Source organism: Triticum urartu, chromosome 2 (genome assembly GCF_003073215.2).
Source record: "Triticum urartu cultivar G1812 chromosome 2, Tu2.1, whole genome shotgun sequence".
Classification (NCBI taxonomy): domain Eukaryota; kingdom Viridiplantae; phylum Streptophyta; class Magnoliopsida; order Poales; family Poaceae; genus Triticum; species Triticum urartu.
In genome coordinates this window covers 627,866,951-627,887,239 of record NC_053023.1, presented here as the reverse complement: position 1 = coordinate 627,887,239, position 20,289 = coordinate 627,866,951, and the positions used below count along the sequence as shown (strand labels likewise).

General features: G+C 45.1%; 1 protein-coding gene across 1 annotated transcript; it reads left to right on the top strand.

The window, feature by feature from the left end:
* The first annotated feature begins 13,063 nt into the window (after window positions 1-13,063).
* LOC125539275 (BTB/POZ domain-containing protein At1g63850) lies at window positions 13,064-15,258 on the top strand. The gene is made up of 2 exons (XM_048702704.1): window positions 13,064-13,924; window positions 14,019-15,258. The coding sequence occupies exons 1-2, from the start codon at window positions 13,079-13,081 to the stop codon at window positions 15,015-15,017; spliced, it is 1,845 nt and encodes a 614-aa protein (XP_048558661.1). The 5' UTR covers window positions 13,064-13,078; the 3' UTR covers window positions 15,018-15,258.
* The last annotated feature ends 5,031 nt before the right edge of the window (window positions 15,259-20,289 follow it).

Genomic DNA, 20,289 nt, shown 5'->3' with positions numbered 1-20,289 from the left:
GTAACGAGATTGAACAAGGTATCAGGATACCGACGATCGAATCTCGGGCAAGTATCGTACCGATAGACAAAGGGAATTGTATATGGGATTGATTAAGTCCTTGACATCGTGGTTCATCCGATGAGATCATCGTGGAACATGTGGGAGCCAACATGGGTGTCCAGATCCCGCTGTTGGTTATTGACCGGAGAGTCATCTCGGTCATGTCTGCATGTCTCCCGAACCCGTAGGGTCTACACACTTAAGGTTCGGTGACGCTAGGGTTATAGAGATATTAGTATGCGGTAACCCGAAAGTTGTTCGGAGTCCCGGATGAGATCCCGGACGTCACGAGGAGTTCCGGAATGGTCTGGAGGTAAAGAATTATATATAGGAAGTGCTATTTCGGCCATCGGGACAAGTTTCGGGGTCACCGGTATTGTACCGGGACCACCGGAAGGGTCCCGGGGGTCCACCGGGTGGGGCCACCTACCCCGGGGGCCACATGGGCTGTAGGGGGTGTGCCTTGGCCTATATGGGCCAAGGGCACCAGCCCCAAGAGGCCCATGCGCCAAGAGAAGAGGGAAAGGGAGAGTCCTAAAGGGGGAAGGCACCTCCGAGGTGCCTTGGGGAGGATGGACTCCTCCCCCCCTTGGCCGCACCCTTCCTTGCAGGAAGGGGCAAGGCTGCGCCCTCCCCCTCTCCCTTGGCCCTATATATAGTGGGGGGAAGGGAGGGCAACCATACCCAAGCCCTGGCGCCTCCCTCTCCCTCCCATGACACATCTCCCTCCTCCCGCAGCGCTTGGCGAAGCCCTGTTGGAATCCCGCTACTTCCACCACCACGTCGTCGTGTTGCTGGATCTCCATTAACCTCTCCTCCCCCCTTGCTGGATCAAGAAGGAGGAGACGTCGCTGCTCCGTACGTGTGTTGAACGCGGAGGTGCCGTCCGTTCGGCGCTAGGATCATCGGTGATTTGAATCACGACGAGTACGACTCCATCAACCCCGTTCTCTTGAACGCTTCCGCTTAGCGATCTACAAGGGTATGTAGATGCACTCTCCTTCCCCTCGTTGCTAGTCTCTCCATAGATAGATCTTGGTGACACGTAGGAAAATTTTGAATTTCTGCTACGTTCCCCAACACTTACTGCAATAGACACTACTCCATCCACACTCCCTTTTATCAGTTCTGGCAGGCAGAGGAACCCACCTGGATGGAGTTGGATGAACAACCCTTGATGCATGCACTGGAGGCTTTTCAATTGCCTTTAGTTCATGTAGTAAGTTTCTGATGAAACCATTCGTCGCTAGAGGGCTTTAGTGTTTATCTTCATGCATGCTATCTCTCTTGGCCTTCCAAATCGTCTAGATAGTAACAATTGTTGTCAGATAATCCTTCTTTGAGAGGATGTCTTCAAGATCAAATAACTAGTTCTTTGATCGTGGCTCTCCACATTGCTTCAACTCATCATATAAACTATCATCTACTAAGGCCCACACACTTAGTAGGGAGTGTCTCCATGAGTCCTCCATGATGTCACACACCATATATGTATTTTCAGTTGCAATGATGCACCACATCAACAGTAGGCAGGCTCTAACGCACCAAACGCCATGCAAACACCTTCACTTCTGATGGGATATTATGCTTCTACATTCTAGTCCTTGTTGTGCCTTCAACACTAGGGGTTAGAAGCTTACGATGTTCCATCAAGACAGGCCTCTCTTCGATTATGAGTATCGGTCAGCATGTGGTACGCTAACCTAACCGAAAACTCGCCTAATTCTCCCAGTACCAGGCCCATTCATCCTCAAATGACGTTGTGGGCAAAGGAGTCCCCTCAATTACCTCTGCATCCATAGGCATAGAATGTTCCTCAATGGTATGTTCATTCCACGCCCCGGCTGCTTGGTCAACTAACTCATGGACAAATAATAGGTTGTTATTTCTAATGGGAGCCAACAGCCTCATCATGTTCTCCCTCGGCAACCAATTATCACTCTAGATAATGGTTGTTCTTCCATCTCAAATTATCTTGATTATACCTTGTTTGAGCACCTCACGACCATCTAGTGTTGACCTCCATATCTGTGAGGGTCGATATCACAATTCGGCAACAAGATATTAGGATAGTATTGTGCCTTTAAGATCTATGCACTAAGGTTGCTTGGATCCTGCAGTAGCCTCCAACCCTACTTCGCTAATAATGCAAGGCTAAACACTTCCATCTTCTTGAATCCCATACCTCCTAGATGTTTTGGCTGAGTCATATCTTTTCAAGACACCCACGTTGTCTTCGTCTTACCTTCTTTAGCTCCCCACAAAAATTGAGAATGAGTGATTCTATATGTTCACACAGCCCCCTTGGCAATTTAAAACAACCCATAACATATGTTAAAACAACCCATGGCATATGTAGGAAGAGCTTGTGCCACAGGCTTAATGAGAACCTCCTTGCCTCCCACTAATAATATTTTCTCAATCTACCCATGTAATCTTACATACTCTATCTGTTAGATATTTAAAGACACCATTCTTCGATCTCCCAACATCCGTTGGTAGCCCTAAATATTTTTTAGAAAGAACTTCTTGTTGCATATTCAAAGCATGTTTCACTTCCCCTTCTTAGTTCATTAGAGCACCCCTTGCTACAAAGTACTAACGACTTGTCAATGTTAATTTTCTGCCCATGAGGCATTACAATAAATTTGCGGCACCGACATTACCCTCGTGTTTTTTATAGTCGCTTTCCTAAAGAACAATCTGTCATCAACAAAACTCACCCTAGGTGTCGTATGTGCCACTTGTAGTCCAATCTAAACAGATTCATTAATCTCTCTTACATTTAATAAGAAAGTCCTTCGGCTGCCATCAAAAATAAATATGACGAGATGGTATCTCCCTATCTGATTCCATGAGTCGGTTTGAAATCCCCAAGATGGTCGCTATCGAAAAGGATAAAAAACGACCATGTTAATCGTGTGCGCTCACCTGCTAATGGGCCAGCCAAGTACGACAACACCAAACCAATATTTTTTGCCTTCGTTTATTTTTCTACGGGTTCAACGGTTTTTATCCAGTTTTCTTTTTTCTGTTGTCTTTCTTCCATTTTTTCTATTTCACTCTTTGTATCTTCTCGCTCATATTATATGCCCTGTTTTTTTGCTTTTCTATAGTTTTTGTCGGTCTCCAATTATGTTTTCTTTCTTTTTATATTTTGTTTGTTTTTCTATATTTTAAATTCATAAAAATAATTATATTTCATGAACTTTAAAAAAATGAATAGTTTCCAGTTTATGAATCTTTTGACTTTACGATCACTTTTTCAAATCCAAAAATATTTTTAAAATCAATAAAAAGAAAAGTTATGTTTTTTTTCAATATTTTCAAATTTGTAGTGATACAGCCCTCCGTTCTAGAATATAAGGTGCATTGATTTCTGTGCAAGTCAACCATTTAAATGTTTGACCAAGATTATAGAATAAAATAATAACATCTACAATACCTAATAGATAAAATTTGAAACGACCTTTAATGATCGATCAAATGATATAAATTTTGCATTGTGGATAATGATATATTTTTCTAAAAACTTGGTCAAACATGCACTTGTTTGACTTTTGAAAAAACAAATAGCCTTATATAAAGGAATAGAGGGTATTTTCTTACATGTTATTCCTTCCAAACAAACGTTTGGCATATTTCCCCTAAGTGAGCGAGAGTTGGTACCAATTTCCTATTCGACGCCTTAACGCCGCTTACATTGTACACACTGCACGACGCCCACATAATGTTTCTATGAGCCGGCCCATGTATTCCTCAAGCCGGTATTTTCTGTTTTTCTCTGGATGTTTTCCATGTGTTTGTTTGGCCGGTTTTCTCTGGGGTTTTTGTTTTTGTTTTTTCCTTTTTCTTTTTATGCCTTGTATTTATCTTCATATTAGCTTTATCTCTTTACATATTTTTTTCAAATCAATGAACGTTTCCAAATACATGAAATTTTTCTCAAACCTATTTTTTTTATCAAATTCCTACAATTTTTTGAATAAATGAAATCCATGAACTTCATCAAATTCAAGAATATTTTCCAAAACCACAAACTTTTTCCAGATATTGATATTTTTTTTGCAATTTCGTGATCTTTTTTCAAACCTTTCACATCTTTTCAAAATCATGAATCTTTTTCAAATTCTTGAAAAAAAACTCAAATTTTATGAAGATTTTCGAAATCCATGTTTTGTAGTTTTTGTGAATTTCAAAAAGTTCATTGATTTAAAAAGGTTCACCAATTTGGTTCAGGGATCTGAAAAAGATTTCAAATTCAAGAACTTTTTTTCCTACTTTTTCTTTTTAAATTTTTTCTATATTAAATTTCATGAATTTTTTCATCAAATTCATGAAGTTTATTAAGAACTGAGAAATATTTAAAAAATTGAATTCCTGAACTTTCGTCTCTGATAATTTTATGAATTCTTGAAATTTTCCCAAATTCTCATACCTTTTTCATATTTGTGAACATTCTTTTAATTCATGAAGTTTTTGTATATTCGTGGATTTTTTACTTCGTGAACTTTACAAAGTCATTTACCTTTTTTTAATTCGCAAAGTTTTTCGACTTCGTGAAATCTTTTGAGAGTTTGCCAAAAAATTGATTTTCATCAACTTTTCATGAATTTGTAATTTTTAAAACCAAATAAAACAATATCTGGCCTTTTTCTCTTAAACCAGCAGCCATGAACGAGCCAGGAATGCCGATGCGTTCTATTCATTTGCTTTCCTACTTATGTAGGCGCATTTTGTGGACCTGGTAGTATAGTAAAAGCCAAGTTACAAGCCACGTAACACTGAAAATGAAAAAACTGGAAAGAAATTAGAACGTTAGTCTTTGTTCAAAAACCACCAGCGAAGAAGTAAAAATATAATCAAGATTTAAGAATCTTCTGAGCTTAATGCCAATGCCCGTGACCTGCCTCCGGCACCACCGTAGCAACCCCCAAAGAAAAATATGACGGATCTTCTCGCCACCCGAGTACGACGCGGCTCCATCGCTGATATGCAACTTTTTGGACATCCAACGTGGCTTCATAGAGGAGAAGCCATTGCTGTAGAAAGAATTTGGTCGGGGCTGCACTGTGAGCACGCCATCGAACTCCATATTTTGCATCCCTGCTCGACTGAAATGTCAAGCGAAGAAACCATACATGCTAGCCACAAACCACAAAAATAACACACAATCCACCATCTTCCATATGCCTTTGGCACATACCACAATTTACATCCGCTCCTCGACCACCTCCTAAGCTTCGTGTTGGCACTGGAGCAAACATCGTCGCAACAACAGAGTCTGAGGACAAAAGCCCACCACAAGGATGTTGCAAGACGCCTCATCGAAGAAAGATCTGGAGCTTCTTTATTTTGTGTCGGTGTCGCCTTAGGTGCAGCCAAAGGTGTGGAGCGGCTGAAAACCTAAAACTAATAGGGTCCTAACCTATAGCTACGCACGCCGCACACGTGAGATCCAACGACCTCCATCACCATCAGTGACCAAAAGATCGTCAGCGGAGGGGAGCTGGCGGAAAATAGCGTTGGAAGCGAATCACCCTTGTTATGGTGGCTAGATCGTTCTTTCCTTCATAAAAAGGAGAACAGAATTATCTGAAAGAAGGCACACAAAGTAGGAAAAGTAACTAAAAAGAAAAACAGGTAGTACCACGCCTCCTGCCATGCATGCACGGGTACGCCAGTAGAAAAATACTTCTTTCATCTTATATTAATTGACTCTCAAATAGATGTATCTAGCCGGAGGGAGTACGACACGTAAGCAGGCGTATGAGCCGATGAAAAGAAAATTGATGAAACCGAGTGAGCGACTGAGAGCTACATGGGCCGGCCTAGACGGACGCGTTTCAGGTGCCAGTTTCTAGTTCGGACACTATATGCGCCGGAATTTCCTAACGGACCCATGTTGCGTCAAGTTGTCCCTCTTTCGCACAGACCCGAGCGACTAGCGACCGAGATGGGCCGGCCCAATTACCAGATCATATATGCGCTACAAGTGTCCGGTTTTGGGAACCTTCTAGGAGGTTCCTGAGGGGTTCTCGCAACCTTTCTAGAAGGTTCCTGAACCGGTTTTCACTGGTTTTTTCCCTTTTTATTTTTCTTACAATCCCATTTTTTCTGTTTCATTCTTTATTTTCCTTTTCTCGTTTCTCTGTTTCTTTATTTCATTTTTTATTATTTCCTTTTCCCTCTTTTTTTGTTTTCAGAATTTTAGAAAAATAAAAAATGTTCATAAGTTAAGAAAATGTTCTACTTTATATTTTTTCTTCACAAATTCAAACATGTTCTTCATTTGTTCAAAAATCTTCGCATCTTCAAAAAAAATTCATAAGTTCAAAAAATGTTCCTGTTTCAAAATATTGTTCACGAATTACAATTAATGTTCGATCTTCCCAAATTTTGTTCAGAGTTTTGAAATTTGTACACAGATGTGAAAATGTCCACTTTTTCCAAAAATGTTCGTATTAAAAAAACTGTTCTTTTATTCAAAATTTGTTCATAAATTCAAAAAAATCCCGTTTTTAAAATTTGTTCGCACATTAAAAAATTGTTTTCATATTTTAAAAATTCACCAAAAAAATCACGAATTCCAAAAAGTCTCCATTTTTATATTTGTTACCAGATTCACAAAAATTCACATCTTTAAAAAGCGTTCATGATTCTCAAAAAATGTTCCCTTTTTTTAAATCACAAATTGAAACAAGTTCCTGGTCTCAGAATTTGTTCACCAATTAAAAAATGTTCCTTTTTTAGAAAAGTATTCCTATATTAAAAAAATCGCATTTTGTCAAAACTTGTTAGTGATTGTAAGAAATTGTTTGGAATTTTAAAAAATATTCTTGTTTTTTCAAGATTTGTTCACAAATGCAAAACATATTTCTGTTTTAAATTTGGTTCACAATTCAAAAAACATTCATGTTTTTTAAACTTCAAATTTTTTGTTCACGTTTATTAAAATTGGTTGGAGTATAAAAAATGTTCCCTTTTTCTAAATTGTCCACAACTTCGAAATTGTTCCTGTTTTTAAAATTTGCTTACAAATTCGAATAATTGCTAAAATATAAAACTCGTGTGTGTTTTTGCCAAGAACGTTTGGACTTAAAAAAATATTCAGAATTTACAAGAAAATATTAAAAAGGAAAAATAATGCGAATCAACTGGTGTGACTAGTTCTAAAGTATCCGCATTGCCATTTTACCACAAAGATGAATCAGTCGTAGTGGTTAGGTTTGTATACAAGAGCACGATCGTGAGCTTGAATCCCAGCTATCGCTCTGAGTTTTTCGTTGCATTTTTTACACCGCGTGCTGCCTTCGTGGGCCGGCCCAGTCGGGCGACTAACCTATGCGAACCTTCGACATTCTGCCGGAAAATGCGGCAGATAGGAAGTCCCATAAGTGCCAGTTAGGAGGTCTCAAGTTGGTAGCCCATTTTTTCCCCAACAATACGAGTTATTGGGTCCATAATCCTCCCAAAAAAAAGTTATTGGGTCGGTGCATCCGCTTGGTAAGGGCAAAGAATAGTATGTCATTCTTATTCGTCACTCACTGCAAGGAATAGTCTGACATAGCATAGGCGCGTGCCGTTGGGCTAGTTTGCACCCGTTTTTTCTCTTCATTTGGTTTTGTTTGTTCTTTGGATTTCCCTTTTTGTACAGTTTTCCTTTTTCCACTTTTATTACTTTTCTATTTTAGTTCCACTTCTTATTTTATTAATCTAAATATGCTCATAAATTAAAAAAACAATGCTAACATGCTTTATAAATAAAAGTATTCATGATCTTTTAAATGAAAAAATTAAGAAAATTACACTCAATTTTAAAGTCTGCATCAATTTGAAAAAAGTTCGACATTTAACATATGTTTGTGAATTTTAAAAGTTGTGCACTAGTTGAAATAGCTGTTTAAGAAATTTAAAAGTGTTCATGAATGAAAGAACATTCAAAAATTTGAAGAAAAACATGAATGAAAAAACACAAAATCTCAATTGAAAACATGAAGTGAAAAAGCTGGAGACCCAATCAAAAGTCAAAGAAAAACATGGAATAGAAAAAAATGACAAAGGAAAATGGGTCGGTCCAACCACTAGCACCACGTGCGTTTGCTCGACTGTACATGGCGCTGGGCGCGTGCAAGAGCAACTCCCGAGTCGCGGCGCACAAGTGCGTGCAGCTTCCGGTGTGGGAGGCCAATGCGGTTAAAACTATAGAAATCGGCCCTACCACCTTTCTTGCCCTGTAAGGCTAGAAAAATGTAATATGGTAGTTTGAACCCTTATGTATGTCTATGGCAGCTACTTTGGTTGTCGCCGAGAGCTGTTAAACAGCCTGGATGCCATGCTTTGGCCTTTGCTTTAATAAAAGTTGGGGCCAGGGGGGAACCCCTCTCATTAAAAAAAATAGTAAGCGACCTTATGATTTTTTCCTTTTTTTTTGATTTTTTAACACAGTACAATTGGAGATGATCACATACTTACCTCTATAAACGTATGCACGTACAATCTACCCATGTAAGCACGTTCGAGGTACCGAGCCTCGTAGTTGATCGAAACGTCTCTTTTCACTGAACGAGCACCGGCGGAAAAACTAAAACAAATCTTAAAAAATGCGAGTACTGGGAGTAATTCTGGTGGGCTGGTTTCACCACAACGAACAACACCATTTGAACCGCGCTCCGCTTGTCTCTATTCCGATTTAGCGCTTTCATGTTCACGCAATACATCCTGATGCTTTGGTTCTGGAGGTGAAATCTCAGCCACCAGCGGTGGTTCCATCATGGTTTCCTTGTTGGGGCCAAGGCATCACTAGATCGTCAGACATTCTACGATTTCAAACTGTCCAGACTCCAAAAGGTTCCGACACTCCACCTGGATCATGAATGATTTCCCGGGGACATACGCACAAGCAGCGTGTCCTGGAGACCTGGACATGAGCAGGTGACATTGCATCAGCCATCAGAAACTGCCTGGTAGCTTAAAGCATTGTACGCATTGAGCACTAATGAATGTTAGCTGGATTTGACTTCTGCTCCCACAAGTCCTCTATGGTCGATTGCCTCTGGATTTCCCCCACGTACGCTGTTGCTAACCGATTCACAGGCCGTTCTTTTCCACATGGGATGTTGCCTTGTCCAGCCGTGCAGGATCCGGTGATGTCCCAAACAAGCCTAAGACGGTGAAGAGACGCAGGAAATGGGAGTATTCTCTCTGTCTTAAAATGTAGGATGTTTTCTCACACTATGAGACGAGGGAGTACTAAGGGCCTCTTTGATTCGTAGGATTGCAAAAACATAGGAATAGGAAAAACGTAGGAATGAAATGGCATGTTCATTGGATCCCTATAGGATTTGAGTTTGTTTGATTGTGGCATGGGGAAAGCAAAGGATTTCTTTCAAGAGGTTGGAGTGGATGTTAGAATTCCTGTGAAATGCAGTACAAATAAATCCTTAGGAAAAAATCCTACAAAATTCAATCCTACGAATTAAACGACCAGCGTAGGAAAAATTCTTAAGGATTTCAATCCTTCAAAAATCCTATAAAGATCCATTGAATCAAAGAGACCTTAAGCAGTGACTGTTTCCTCAGTTGCCTTTTGTTTTTGCCTGGCCTGTAATATGGCGTGTATCAACTCCGAGTCTGAACCCGCAGGAATGATGTGTTTTATATGGTTTGGTTTCTGCTTGGGTGTCATTTTGGCAGGTAATGGCGGCCTTTACAGACAATGGATGCCGTATTGCCATCGTGGTGGATCCCTCGATCCAGCAATGTCAGTTAACTCCGGAAGAAAGGCAGACCGGAAGCGGTGATCTGGCTGCCTGGGTGTCGTCTCCGTGCGTCCAGCGAAAGCATCCGGGCAATTTGCGTACAACGCAGTGTAGTATGCTTCCATCTCGCAGCATAAAACAAAACTAACATTTGGGTTTGCATGGATGAACTAGTACTATTAACCATATAAGTACTAGTACTCTCTTGCGCGTTTTAATGCCGGCCCTATTAATTTTGTCGGATTTTGCTTTCTGTGGCACAGTTGCCAAGATCCTCATCATCCATGCACCCCTCATGCAAACTCCACCGCGCGACTCCAAACAGACATCCGCTTTGCCTGAATTCTGTTTATTTAGGTAGAACGATGGGATCATATCCGGATGTGTCCTGAGATGCGGTGGCCGTACGTCCAGCGTGCGGCCGCATCCTTTGGCCCCATCTTATCCGCCTTCATTTTAAAAAGATAACAACGTTTGAAATACCAAACTCTAGTTCAAGCTAGCGGCCCTAGTTCATGTCGGCAACAGAGCCAGCGACCTACACATCCTCGCTGAATAGTTTGGTCGTCGTCAACACAGTCAGCGGCCGGCAATACAGACAGCCTTCAAAATGAATGTGTTTCTCGCCGGCACACAGCCAGCGGCCCAGCAAGCGGCACCCATGACAGCCTCCAAAAAGAAAGGCCACTGTCGATCGGACGACCTAGCTCAGGCCGTCGGCGTCGAAGATCTCTTTCCGCCTGACCTCAAACCAGCTCCTCCTTCTCGCTCATTTTGGTCAAGTCCACGCTCATGATCGCAAGGGTCATCTCCTTTGTTTTGGTTGCGGCATTGGTGGCCTCGATGTCGAGCTGCCTCTGCCTGGCCTTGACATTGGCCGCCTCGATGTCGAGTTGCCTTTGCCGGGAGGCTTCCTCCATGTCGATCTTCCTCTTCTTGGCCGCCCCCTCCATCTCAAGCTTCTTCCTTTGGAGCTCTAGGTATTACTTCATTTGGTCGTCCTTGCTTTACCGCTTCTTCTTGTTTATCACATCCTTTTGAGACATCATGCCATACAAAGTCTCATGCAAGGCCATGGATGAGGTATCACGTATGTCGTCCATCTTGGAGTTGGTCTTGCCCTCGGCCTCTTCAACGCCTCGCCATCTCCACCTTCGGAGAACTTGGACGTCTTCTTGCCTCTCTTCCTTTGAAGTTTACGGTATTGATCCTTGAACTTAGGGCAGTTGTTGATGATCGCCCAACAATGCGTAAGAGTGAATGGCTTGTCATTGTGCCAGGCCTTGAATGCTTCCAAAGATTGTAATGCCTACACCACATGATCAACAACAATTGAACATGCAAACATATACAAGGCCGAAGTCTTGTGGCCGTAGCAAGGGAAGGACTAGGATGAGGAGAGCATACCATGTCCCCAACGCTGAGATCACTAACGGGCCGTGCTTCAACGCTCTCAAATGCGGCGCAATACTTGTTGCACTCTTGTTGGATAAATAACTACCTCTTTTTGAATCGAGGTGATGCCACGATTGCTTGTAATTTGGTAGGGCTCAAACATCTTCCTTTCATGAAATGTTTTGTGGACTCTCGTCCAAAAAATAAGGTCCTTTTGTTGCGCGCCGATCCTCGGATCTTGGCTAATCTCCATTCAACATTGGCAAATCAACTTGTCCTCCTCTTGTGTATATGAACCCGTGCGAATGCTCTTCCTCCTCTTTTGTACTTCCGCTCTTTGGGTGAGCTCATCGATGAACAATGGCTCGCCATCAATATCAATGTCATTGCCTTCATCTTCATCACCATCACCTTCGCAATAGATGTCATCGTTTTCATGCCACGAGTCACCATGGTCGTAGTTAGCACAGTCGTCGGCATCTTCATCGGCAACGTACTGGGCGCGGCCATCCTGACTTTGGGTCTTGTCGGGATTGTAGGCACGGCCATGCCCACCCTCGTAGATCACATCTTCCATGAACTGGTTGTAGAAGGGGTCGTCGACCGATGGCGTTGGTGTTGGCATTCCATCGAACAAGACGCGGGGGGACGGCATGGTGCCCGTAAACGGTGGCCGTGTTTGCTTTCTTTGCATCTCGACGGACGGCCGACCGCCGCTGCTAGACCCAGGCATGACGTTGACGTTGATGACGGCCGAGGGGCGTGGGGTGGACGGCGCGATCACGCCAACGTCGGCGACCTCGAGAAACGGGTCTAGCCGTCGTGCCTCGGCAGGGGAAAGCCGGGCGACATAGGCGTGGTCCGCGACGTCGGCGACGGGCAGTGCGGAGGCCGGGCGACCGACGAGCCTGTGCTCGCCGGGCCGACGGCCACTGCAGAGAAACCCGCCGGACGACAAATGCCAAGCATGAGGAGGGCGTGCGCTCTGTTGACGATGGCCTCCTTCTCCTCGACCTCGGCCTTGCGCCACGCAGCCTCCATCGCATCGCGCTCGCGGCGAACTTGGCCGCGGCGGCATTGCCCTTGACGACCGCCCTCCGGTTTCTCCTCTTCACCGATTCCGCGTCCAACTTGATGAGCTCCTCCGATGTGCACTTCGACCGCAGCTTCTTTGACGCCTTGGCCGCCTTCTTCTTGACCTTTCCAGGGCGGGTCGACGGCGAGGCCGCCGGAATCCGGCTAGGCGTCGGTCATGGATGGGGGAGGGAGGGGGCGGGACATGGGAGGATTTGAGGGAAATGGCGCCAAATGAGACGCGCGCGGGGGGAGGAAGGAGTGCTTTGTGCCATCGACAGACGGGCCAGGGAAGAACAAGCGCGCGTGTCCGCGCGCTATCCGTTTCACCCTAAAATCGGCGCAAACTTGGGTCAGGAATGAGTCGAAATCGGACAGAAAACAGACAAATATCCGTTTGCTCCCGCGCAGTGGACCATCTGATTCGTTTGTTTTACCCTAAACGGACGCACGCGGATAGGATGGGTCGCGCGGTTGAGTTGGCCTCAGCGGCGCGGCGGCGAGAAGAGGCCGGCCGCCGGCGCCGGCATTCTGGTTCAGAAGCGTACCCCACGCCAGCATTCATTCACTCGTTGCTCCGCCCTCGCTGCCGTATAGCTCATCGGCACGGGCAAAAGGTGGTCCCCTCGGGGCGATACAGCCATCACCACTCCCCACCACGCCTCAACAAAAAGCGACAAGCGCTCCTCCTCGTGCCCGACTGCCCTCGCGCAGCGAGAATCCCCACGCCACCCCCACGCGACGCGACGCGCGCCCCCACCCCGCACCCGGAAAAAGAAATAACCGAACGATCACCACTCCTACCTATGGCCGCTTCCTCCAGATCCAGCAGGCCGCACACGCACCCGCACCCGAAGAAGCCCTCGCCCCCGCCCCCCTCCCACTCCCACCTCGTTCCCCACGACCTCTCCTCCTGGTGCTGCGCGCCGCACCCCGCCCCCTCCACCTCCCACTTCCACTCCTCCGCCCGCGGCGCCGCCGGCCCCATGGACCACCCGCCCCCGCAGCCGCAGCCCGCCGCGGGCGCCTCCTCCTACGCCAGCCCCAACCCGCCCTCCTACACGCAGCCGCAGTCCTACCCCTCCAGCTACACCAAGTTCAACTCCGCGCTCAACGCCGGCCTCCTCAACCCCATGTCCCCGCCGCCGCTGCCCATCGACAAGACGCGCTCCAGCCCCACCCTCTTCGACATGATGGCCAACGAGCAGGACTACCAGCCCCGCTCCGCCGCCGCCGCCGCCCACTCCGCCCCGCCGCACCCGCACCCGCACCACCCGCTCGCCCCCGCGCGCTCCATGGACCGCCAGGCGCTGCTCCAGGACCGCGTCGCCGAGCTCATCGGCAGCTGCAGCCCCGGGAACCAGTTCAACGACGCCGACTCCTCCGACGTGCGCCTCACCCTCAGCTCCAAGGACGGCCTCTCCCTCACGCTCTGCGTGCACCGCCACATACTCGTCGCCCACAGCAGGTTCTTCGCCGCCAAGCTCTCCGACCGCTGGTCCAAGCAGCAGCGCACGCTGCCCCACATCGTCGAGATCTCCGACTGCGACGACGTCGAGGTGTACGTCGAGACGCTGCGCCTCATGTACTGCAAGGATCTCCGGAGGAGGCTCATGAGGGAGGATGTGGCCAAGGTCCTCGGCATTTTGAAGGTACGGCCGCGGCCCCTTTCTTCTTTTCCTCATGTCTAATGGTCAATTGGCATCATTTTGCTTTTGGTCCTTAATTTCCACCTTCTTTCTGTAGGTGTCCGCAGCTATCGTGTTCGACGCTGGAGTGCTGTCTTGCTTGGAGTATTTGGAGGCGGCTCCGTGGGCGGAGGATGATGACGAGAAAGTGGCGGCATTGTTGACGCAGCTGCATCTTGAGAACTCAGGCGCTGGGGAGGTTCTTAAGAGGGTCTCCCTGGAGTTGACACCTTCTGTAGTGACCGAGGAGGTAGAAACGGGAGCAAATTGCAATGGCGGCAGTAGTGTGGGTGGTGGTGAAGAGGTGTTAGTCAGGCTCCTGCAGGTTGTCCTGGAGGGCAAAGACGAGAAGGCAAGGAGGGAGATGAAGGGTCTGGTCTCCAAAATGCTAAGAGAGAACAGCGCATCGCGTGGCGGAGCCATTGGTGGTGACCTCCGCAAGGAGTCACTCTATTCGGCATGCAATGGCTGCCTGTGCCTGCTGCGCGAGCAATTTGTGAGGGCTGCAGGAGGTGACCAATCGGAGGTAACGCAGATTGCAAGGCAGGCTGATAACCTGCATTGGATGCTTGACATCCTTGTTGAGCGCCAGATTGCCGAAGACTTCTTGAGGACATGGGCAATGCAGAATGAGTTGGCAGAGATGCACGGTAAACTTCCAGCTATACATCGCTATGAAGTGAGCCGAGTGACTGCAAGGCTTTTCGTCGGGGTTGGCAAAGGACAGATCTTAGTGTCCAAGGAGGCCCGCTCACAGCTCCTGAGTACCTGGCTTGAGCCGTTCTATGAGGACTTTGGGTGGATGCGGCGAGCATGCAAGGGCCTTGACCGACATTTGATTGAGGAAGGGCTGGCAAACACGATCCTGACACTGCCACTTGCAACTCAGCAGGAGATCTTTCTTGCGTGGTTTAATCGGTTCCTCAACTCTGGGGAGGACTGCCCAAACATTCAGAGAGGGTTCGAGGTATGGTGGCGGCGAGCATTCTGGAAAAGGAGTGCGGAACCGGAGCAACCACCCCGTTTGAGAATCACAGCAATCTGCGATAATTCTTGATGAAGTTGTTGGCCCAACTTGGATATGAAGGGTGGCTGATGTTTGGATATAAAGGTTAGTTTCGTGGGGTCTGTAGTTGTGTTCTGACTGTCTTGTTGAGTTCTCTGTCACATCTGTTTGGTTCTAGGCAAATTAGTTATACATGAGTATGTTCATCTTGTTCAATGTATACCAGGTTGAGTGTAAGCATGTTTCATCCATTTTGAACTGGAAATTAAGTAGATTGATTGTTTATTGCCTATTATAGCAGCTTATAGCAAATCATTGTGGAAAGCCCCCTCTTAATTCTTGTTTGTTGGCTGTGTTTGTATATTTGCTACTATCTTATAATTCAATGCTCAAGGTACCCCTTCATTGTCTCTTTATCCGATCACCAAACAGCTGTCCAGCCATGTGAGAAAAGTTGTTGTAGCAATTGGAATTGGATTGATGTTCGCTTCAGAGCAGTGTTGAGTAGATTCTACCCGATATGCTTTGGTTTCTCTGTTTTTAATTTGCTGGTTGTTGGGCCGCTATGCCCTTTCCAGATGTGTGAACGAATCAGATGGTTTTCTTAATAGTATGCAGGACATACCTTTTTGATGAATTAAAAAGTCTTGAGCTTATGAAATTACTTCTTGCGCATGAGAGTAATTGGTTGTACCTATCTTTTATAAGCAGATGCAGCTGGTATTGCTTTAGATCTTGCCCAAATGTGTCCAATTCATGTATCTACAACCAACTAATTACCGTCCAAATGAGTGCACGCGGCCATTTAGGCACTGGGACGGTAGAAAAGGAAAATACTCTCTCCGTTCCGAATTAGTTGACTTTGAATTTGTCTAAATACTTGTTTAGTGTCTAGATACATCCGTGTCTAGATAAATACGGGTCAAGTAATTTGGAACGAAGGGACCGAGGGACTATAACACTGATGTAATGCATAATGTATAAGTAATATTGAGGTTTATACGGAGTAGAACGTAGTCCTTAATACAATCCAGGAAGTAACACCATTCCAGCTTGCATATACAGTATCACAGGTCCGGCAGTATAGTGATCAGTAAAACCGAGATCAGAATGACGAAGGCTACAGGCGTTGCCTCCAAATGCTCCGGGCGGCACCAACGATACTTCATCCGTCCGAGTTCATTAGGCCTTCTTTTATTTTGAGCCAAAGTTTGATCATAAATTTAACTAATAAAATGTAAGATGTATGTCACAAAAATTGTACTCCCTTCGTTTTTATTTACTCTGCATATTAGGTCTGACAGAAGTCAAACTTCGTAAAGTTTGACCAAGTTTATAGAAAAAATATATCTATCGTAACAAATCTATATGATATGAAAGTACATTCAATAACGAATCTAATGATATTGATTTGTTATTGTATATGTTAATATTTTTGTTTATAAACTTTGTCAAAGTTTACAAAGCTTGACTTTAACCAAAGCTAATATGCAGACTAAATAAGAACGGAGAGAGTATCATTGAAAACATGTTTCAAATGCAAATTCAATAATATACTTTTTGTACCATATACTTCATATATTTTTGGTCAAATACATGCTCAATTAGATCTTTCTTCAATTGCTCGAAGCCGAATTTGTTGATGCATTTAAACAAACTCATCAAATATGGCCGGATTCTGGTTTGAAAGTTCACCCATGTTCTCAAATTCAAGCCCCACGATAGCATCCTCGCTCTCATCCTCAACAATCATGTTGTGCATGATCAGACAACATGTCATCACCTCTCACAAGGTCACCGAGATCCGAGCAAACCTGACCACCCCTCTTGCTTCAGACATTGTTAAGATCCTCTTGGTGTTTGCCATAGTTGGTTCTCTCAGGGTGTGTTTGGTAGTATGTATGGACCTAGCCTAGTTGTTCTCCTCTCATACATGCTGAGTGTAAACATGCTGAGTCCATGCAGTTGCTGTTGTTTGGCAGCGATGTATGCGCTGAGACATGTTGAGCTGAGACTTTGTTTGGCAGCCTGCATGTGTTTAGACATGCTGAACAATTTTAAATTCTAATTTTTTGAATGATGAACAAAATTGAAATAACATGAAAACAAATTTAAACATATTTTGAAAATTTAAACAAAATTTAAAATTCTAAACATTTTTTCAAAATTAATTAAAATTTGAAATTCTGAACATATTTTAAAATTTTGAACATATTTGAAATTCTGAACTTTTGAAAATTTAAACAAAATTTGAAAATTTTATAAAATTTAACTTTTTTAAATTCTGTTTTTTCAAAATTCTGATTTTTTTTAATTTTTAAAATATTTATTGAAAATTCAAACAAATTTTGAAATTCAAAACATTTTTTTGAAAATTCAAACAATTTTGAAATGTTAAAATTTTTCAAAAAAACGAAATTCTGAACTTTTTTGAAATTTAAACAATTTTTGTAATTCTTAATATTTTTTGGAAATTTAAATAAAATTTGAAATTATGAACATTTTTTGAAATATAAACATATCTGAACGTGATCTGGTGGGTGGGGACGAGGGTCACGACCAGCATGGCTGCCTTCATGCATCCTGTTTAGGGTGCATGAGATGAGCATGGCTGAGGGCCCTTTTATGCATGAGATGGACATAGCTCAGGTGAGCCTGTGCATCCTACCAAACAAGCAAAAGTGGGTCGGATTGAGAACTTTTGCCCTCATGCACCCTCCATGCACCCTACCAAACACACCCTCAGGTACTATGGTCCAAACACCGAGACCACGGCAGTATCAAATCTTAACATGACATCTCCACATGTGCTCTCAAACATCCGTAGGTATTCGTCCCACGAATCAACTGCTGTGCCATATGCAAGCATCTGCAGTGCGGCCGTGCACTTCTGGTAACCAAAGAACACAATCCTTCCTATGACACCCTTCTTCAAGATGAAGTAGTCATTAAAGGAACGGACGCCATGGTAGAGACAATCGAAGACATTTTTTCGTATTTGGAAGAGGTGGCGAAAATTGTTAGCGAATAGGGCATCCGGGGCAAAGTAGTCGTCCATCAGTGTTGAACGGCCGCGCACCCTGTTGCAGTTGAGCACTCGATGACCATTGATCGATCCCTTAAAATTTAAAACATACTCTTCCACACTCTCCACGTCTGCAAGGACCACTTGCGCCATTGTCGCCTGATCTGTGCAGTCCTCCTCGAGTAGTGCCAGGGGAGGCGGAGTTGTCGAGTTCCGGCAAGGGTGTGGCGGGGCTGCCAGGGTGGTGGAGCGGCGGTGGAGGCAAGAGAGAAAATGGATGGAGAGAAAGATGGGAGGATGGATGCGCGGGGTCCGGGAGGGGTTTGGGTTGGACCGGTGGTGTCGGAGTCCTACGTGACTGCCGTCCAGACTCCCGCAAAGCTCCCCAAGTTTGTTTCCATTTTGCAGGAAAAAGTGCGTCCACCAACACAAGCCCGCATTGGATGGCTAAAAACGCCCGGTCCGCGTCGTACGAACGGTTGTGGTCGGTTTGAGGGTCCGCTTTGGAGATGCCCTAAGATCATCTACAACTAGATTTGGCAAATTTGTCCCCCTATAATGCGCCCGCCTCAGTTAGCCTGCAGCACATCCACACACCTCAAATGTGGACCTCAAATCTATGCGATCCATGCATGCAATCCTACATTACAAATGCATCACAAGTCAATGGTTCGAAACAAATATGACAAAGCAAAACAAATCATAGTTCAACAACCCGGACATGTCAAAATGAAATCAAAGTCTCCTGCTCCGCATGCATGCTTGGCACATGCTCCGCCTGCATCCTTGCCTCCCCTTCCTCTGTTGCCATAGCCACCCTCGCCGCCTCGTGCTCCCTACCTTCATTGATCTCCTTCTTTATCCCTACAAGCCACTTCTTTGCATGCTCATCCAAGAGGTTTCGTCCGCCAACATTATCTTGGCATCATCCGTGTCTCAGTGCAATTTGCATCCTCTCCTTCTAAAGCTCAATCTCTCCAAATGTCTTGCCTTCTAGGGCTCCATTTTGGTCGCCGCATCTTTCTTCTCCAACTCGATCTTCTCCCTCTTCATGTGCAGCTTCTTGTCCGCCCTCTACGGTTCCAATTCATCCTCTCGTTTTGTGCATTCAACATGAGCTTGTGCTTCTCATGTTCTCCCTAACAGAAAAATGCCCGTCCATATGGAGGACATTTTTGTAGTCGCGGCGTCACGGGAGGCCCTTGCCTTCTCCCACTAGTTTTCCATCACTTGTCGGTTATCCTTTGGTATGGTGGCTCTTCCATTCTGCCCTACAACATCTTGCTCTTCTTTGACATCAAAGCCCCCCTAGTTTGTCTGGGTTTGTCAGAAAAAGTACATCTAGACCACTCGACGGACCGATACAGGCCCGTGTTGGATGGCTAAACACGTCCAGACCGCATAGTCTGGGCGGTTGCGGGCGGTTTGAGGGCCCGCTTTGGTTTACCATTCAATATGTATCAATTGATTGGTGGGAGCTTGAGCCATCATTCCTCTTCTTGTCGGCCTTGAGATCGACCACAAGTTGTGTCCCCTTGAATGACCCCCCATCGATGTTAGAGAGATGCCACTTTACGGTTGGTGACGATAGGATGCGGCTCCACATATTGCTTTTGTTCATGATAGTGCTTCCAAATCTTCTCCCAATACTTATTGCCCTTTTGCTCCGTCCCGTATATGGTATCCATTGTTGTGGCCAACCAAGATTTAACCAACAAGATATCCTCAAAAGTGGAGAATGTTGGACCCCTTGCCTTTGTCATCTTTGGCTTCTTTTTCCTGCTCGGATTGAGATTTGATGTTGCCCCAACTTCAAATAAAGGGTAAGTTGGATTCCCCAACACGTAGTCCGTTTAGGCTGATTAATGATTATCATTGATAATGTCTCACATGATAAACTCCTAAAATTATGATGGTTGCAAAGCATTGATCATGTTTGAAATGAACTAACGATCGAGGCAAAACATTGATCATGACATATGCAAAGTTGATCGGGGAGGAGCAAAGTCTTGTTGTTATTCCATTGAACGGGTCATGGCCAGCCCGAACGCCGCTGGCGCCCATGCATGTGTGCGCCCGAATGAGTTGCGAGCAGTGACAGACGTCCACCGATGGTTTGTGTGTTGGAAGAAAGCTCTTCGGAATGCCGCAATCGACCGCTGGATCCTACTTTGTCCTAACCTGGTCCAATGGCGCGGTCCTGGTCGGCGGCTGGATGGATGTGGTGCCAGGAGGACAACTACTCCTTGAGGTTTGCATCCTCTACTTGCGACGCCGCTTCCCTCTCCTGCTTCCTCC

Coding starts and splice junctions, on each gene's coding strand:
- LOC125539275 (XM_048702704.1), top strand. CDS start 13,079: ATGGCCGCTTCCTCCAGATCCAGCAGGCCGCACACGCACCCGCACCCG. Junction 13,925..14,018: donor AGGTCCTCGGCATTTTGAAG/GTACGGCCGCGG, acceptor TTCTTTCTGTAG/GTGTCCGCAGCTATCGTGTT.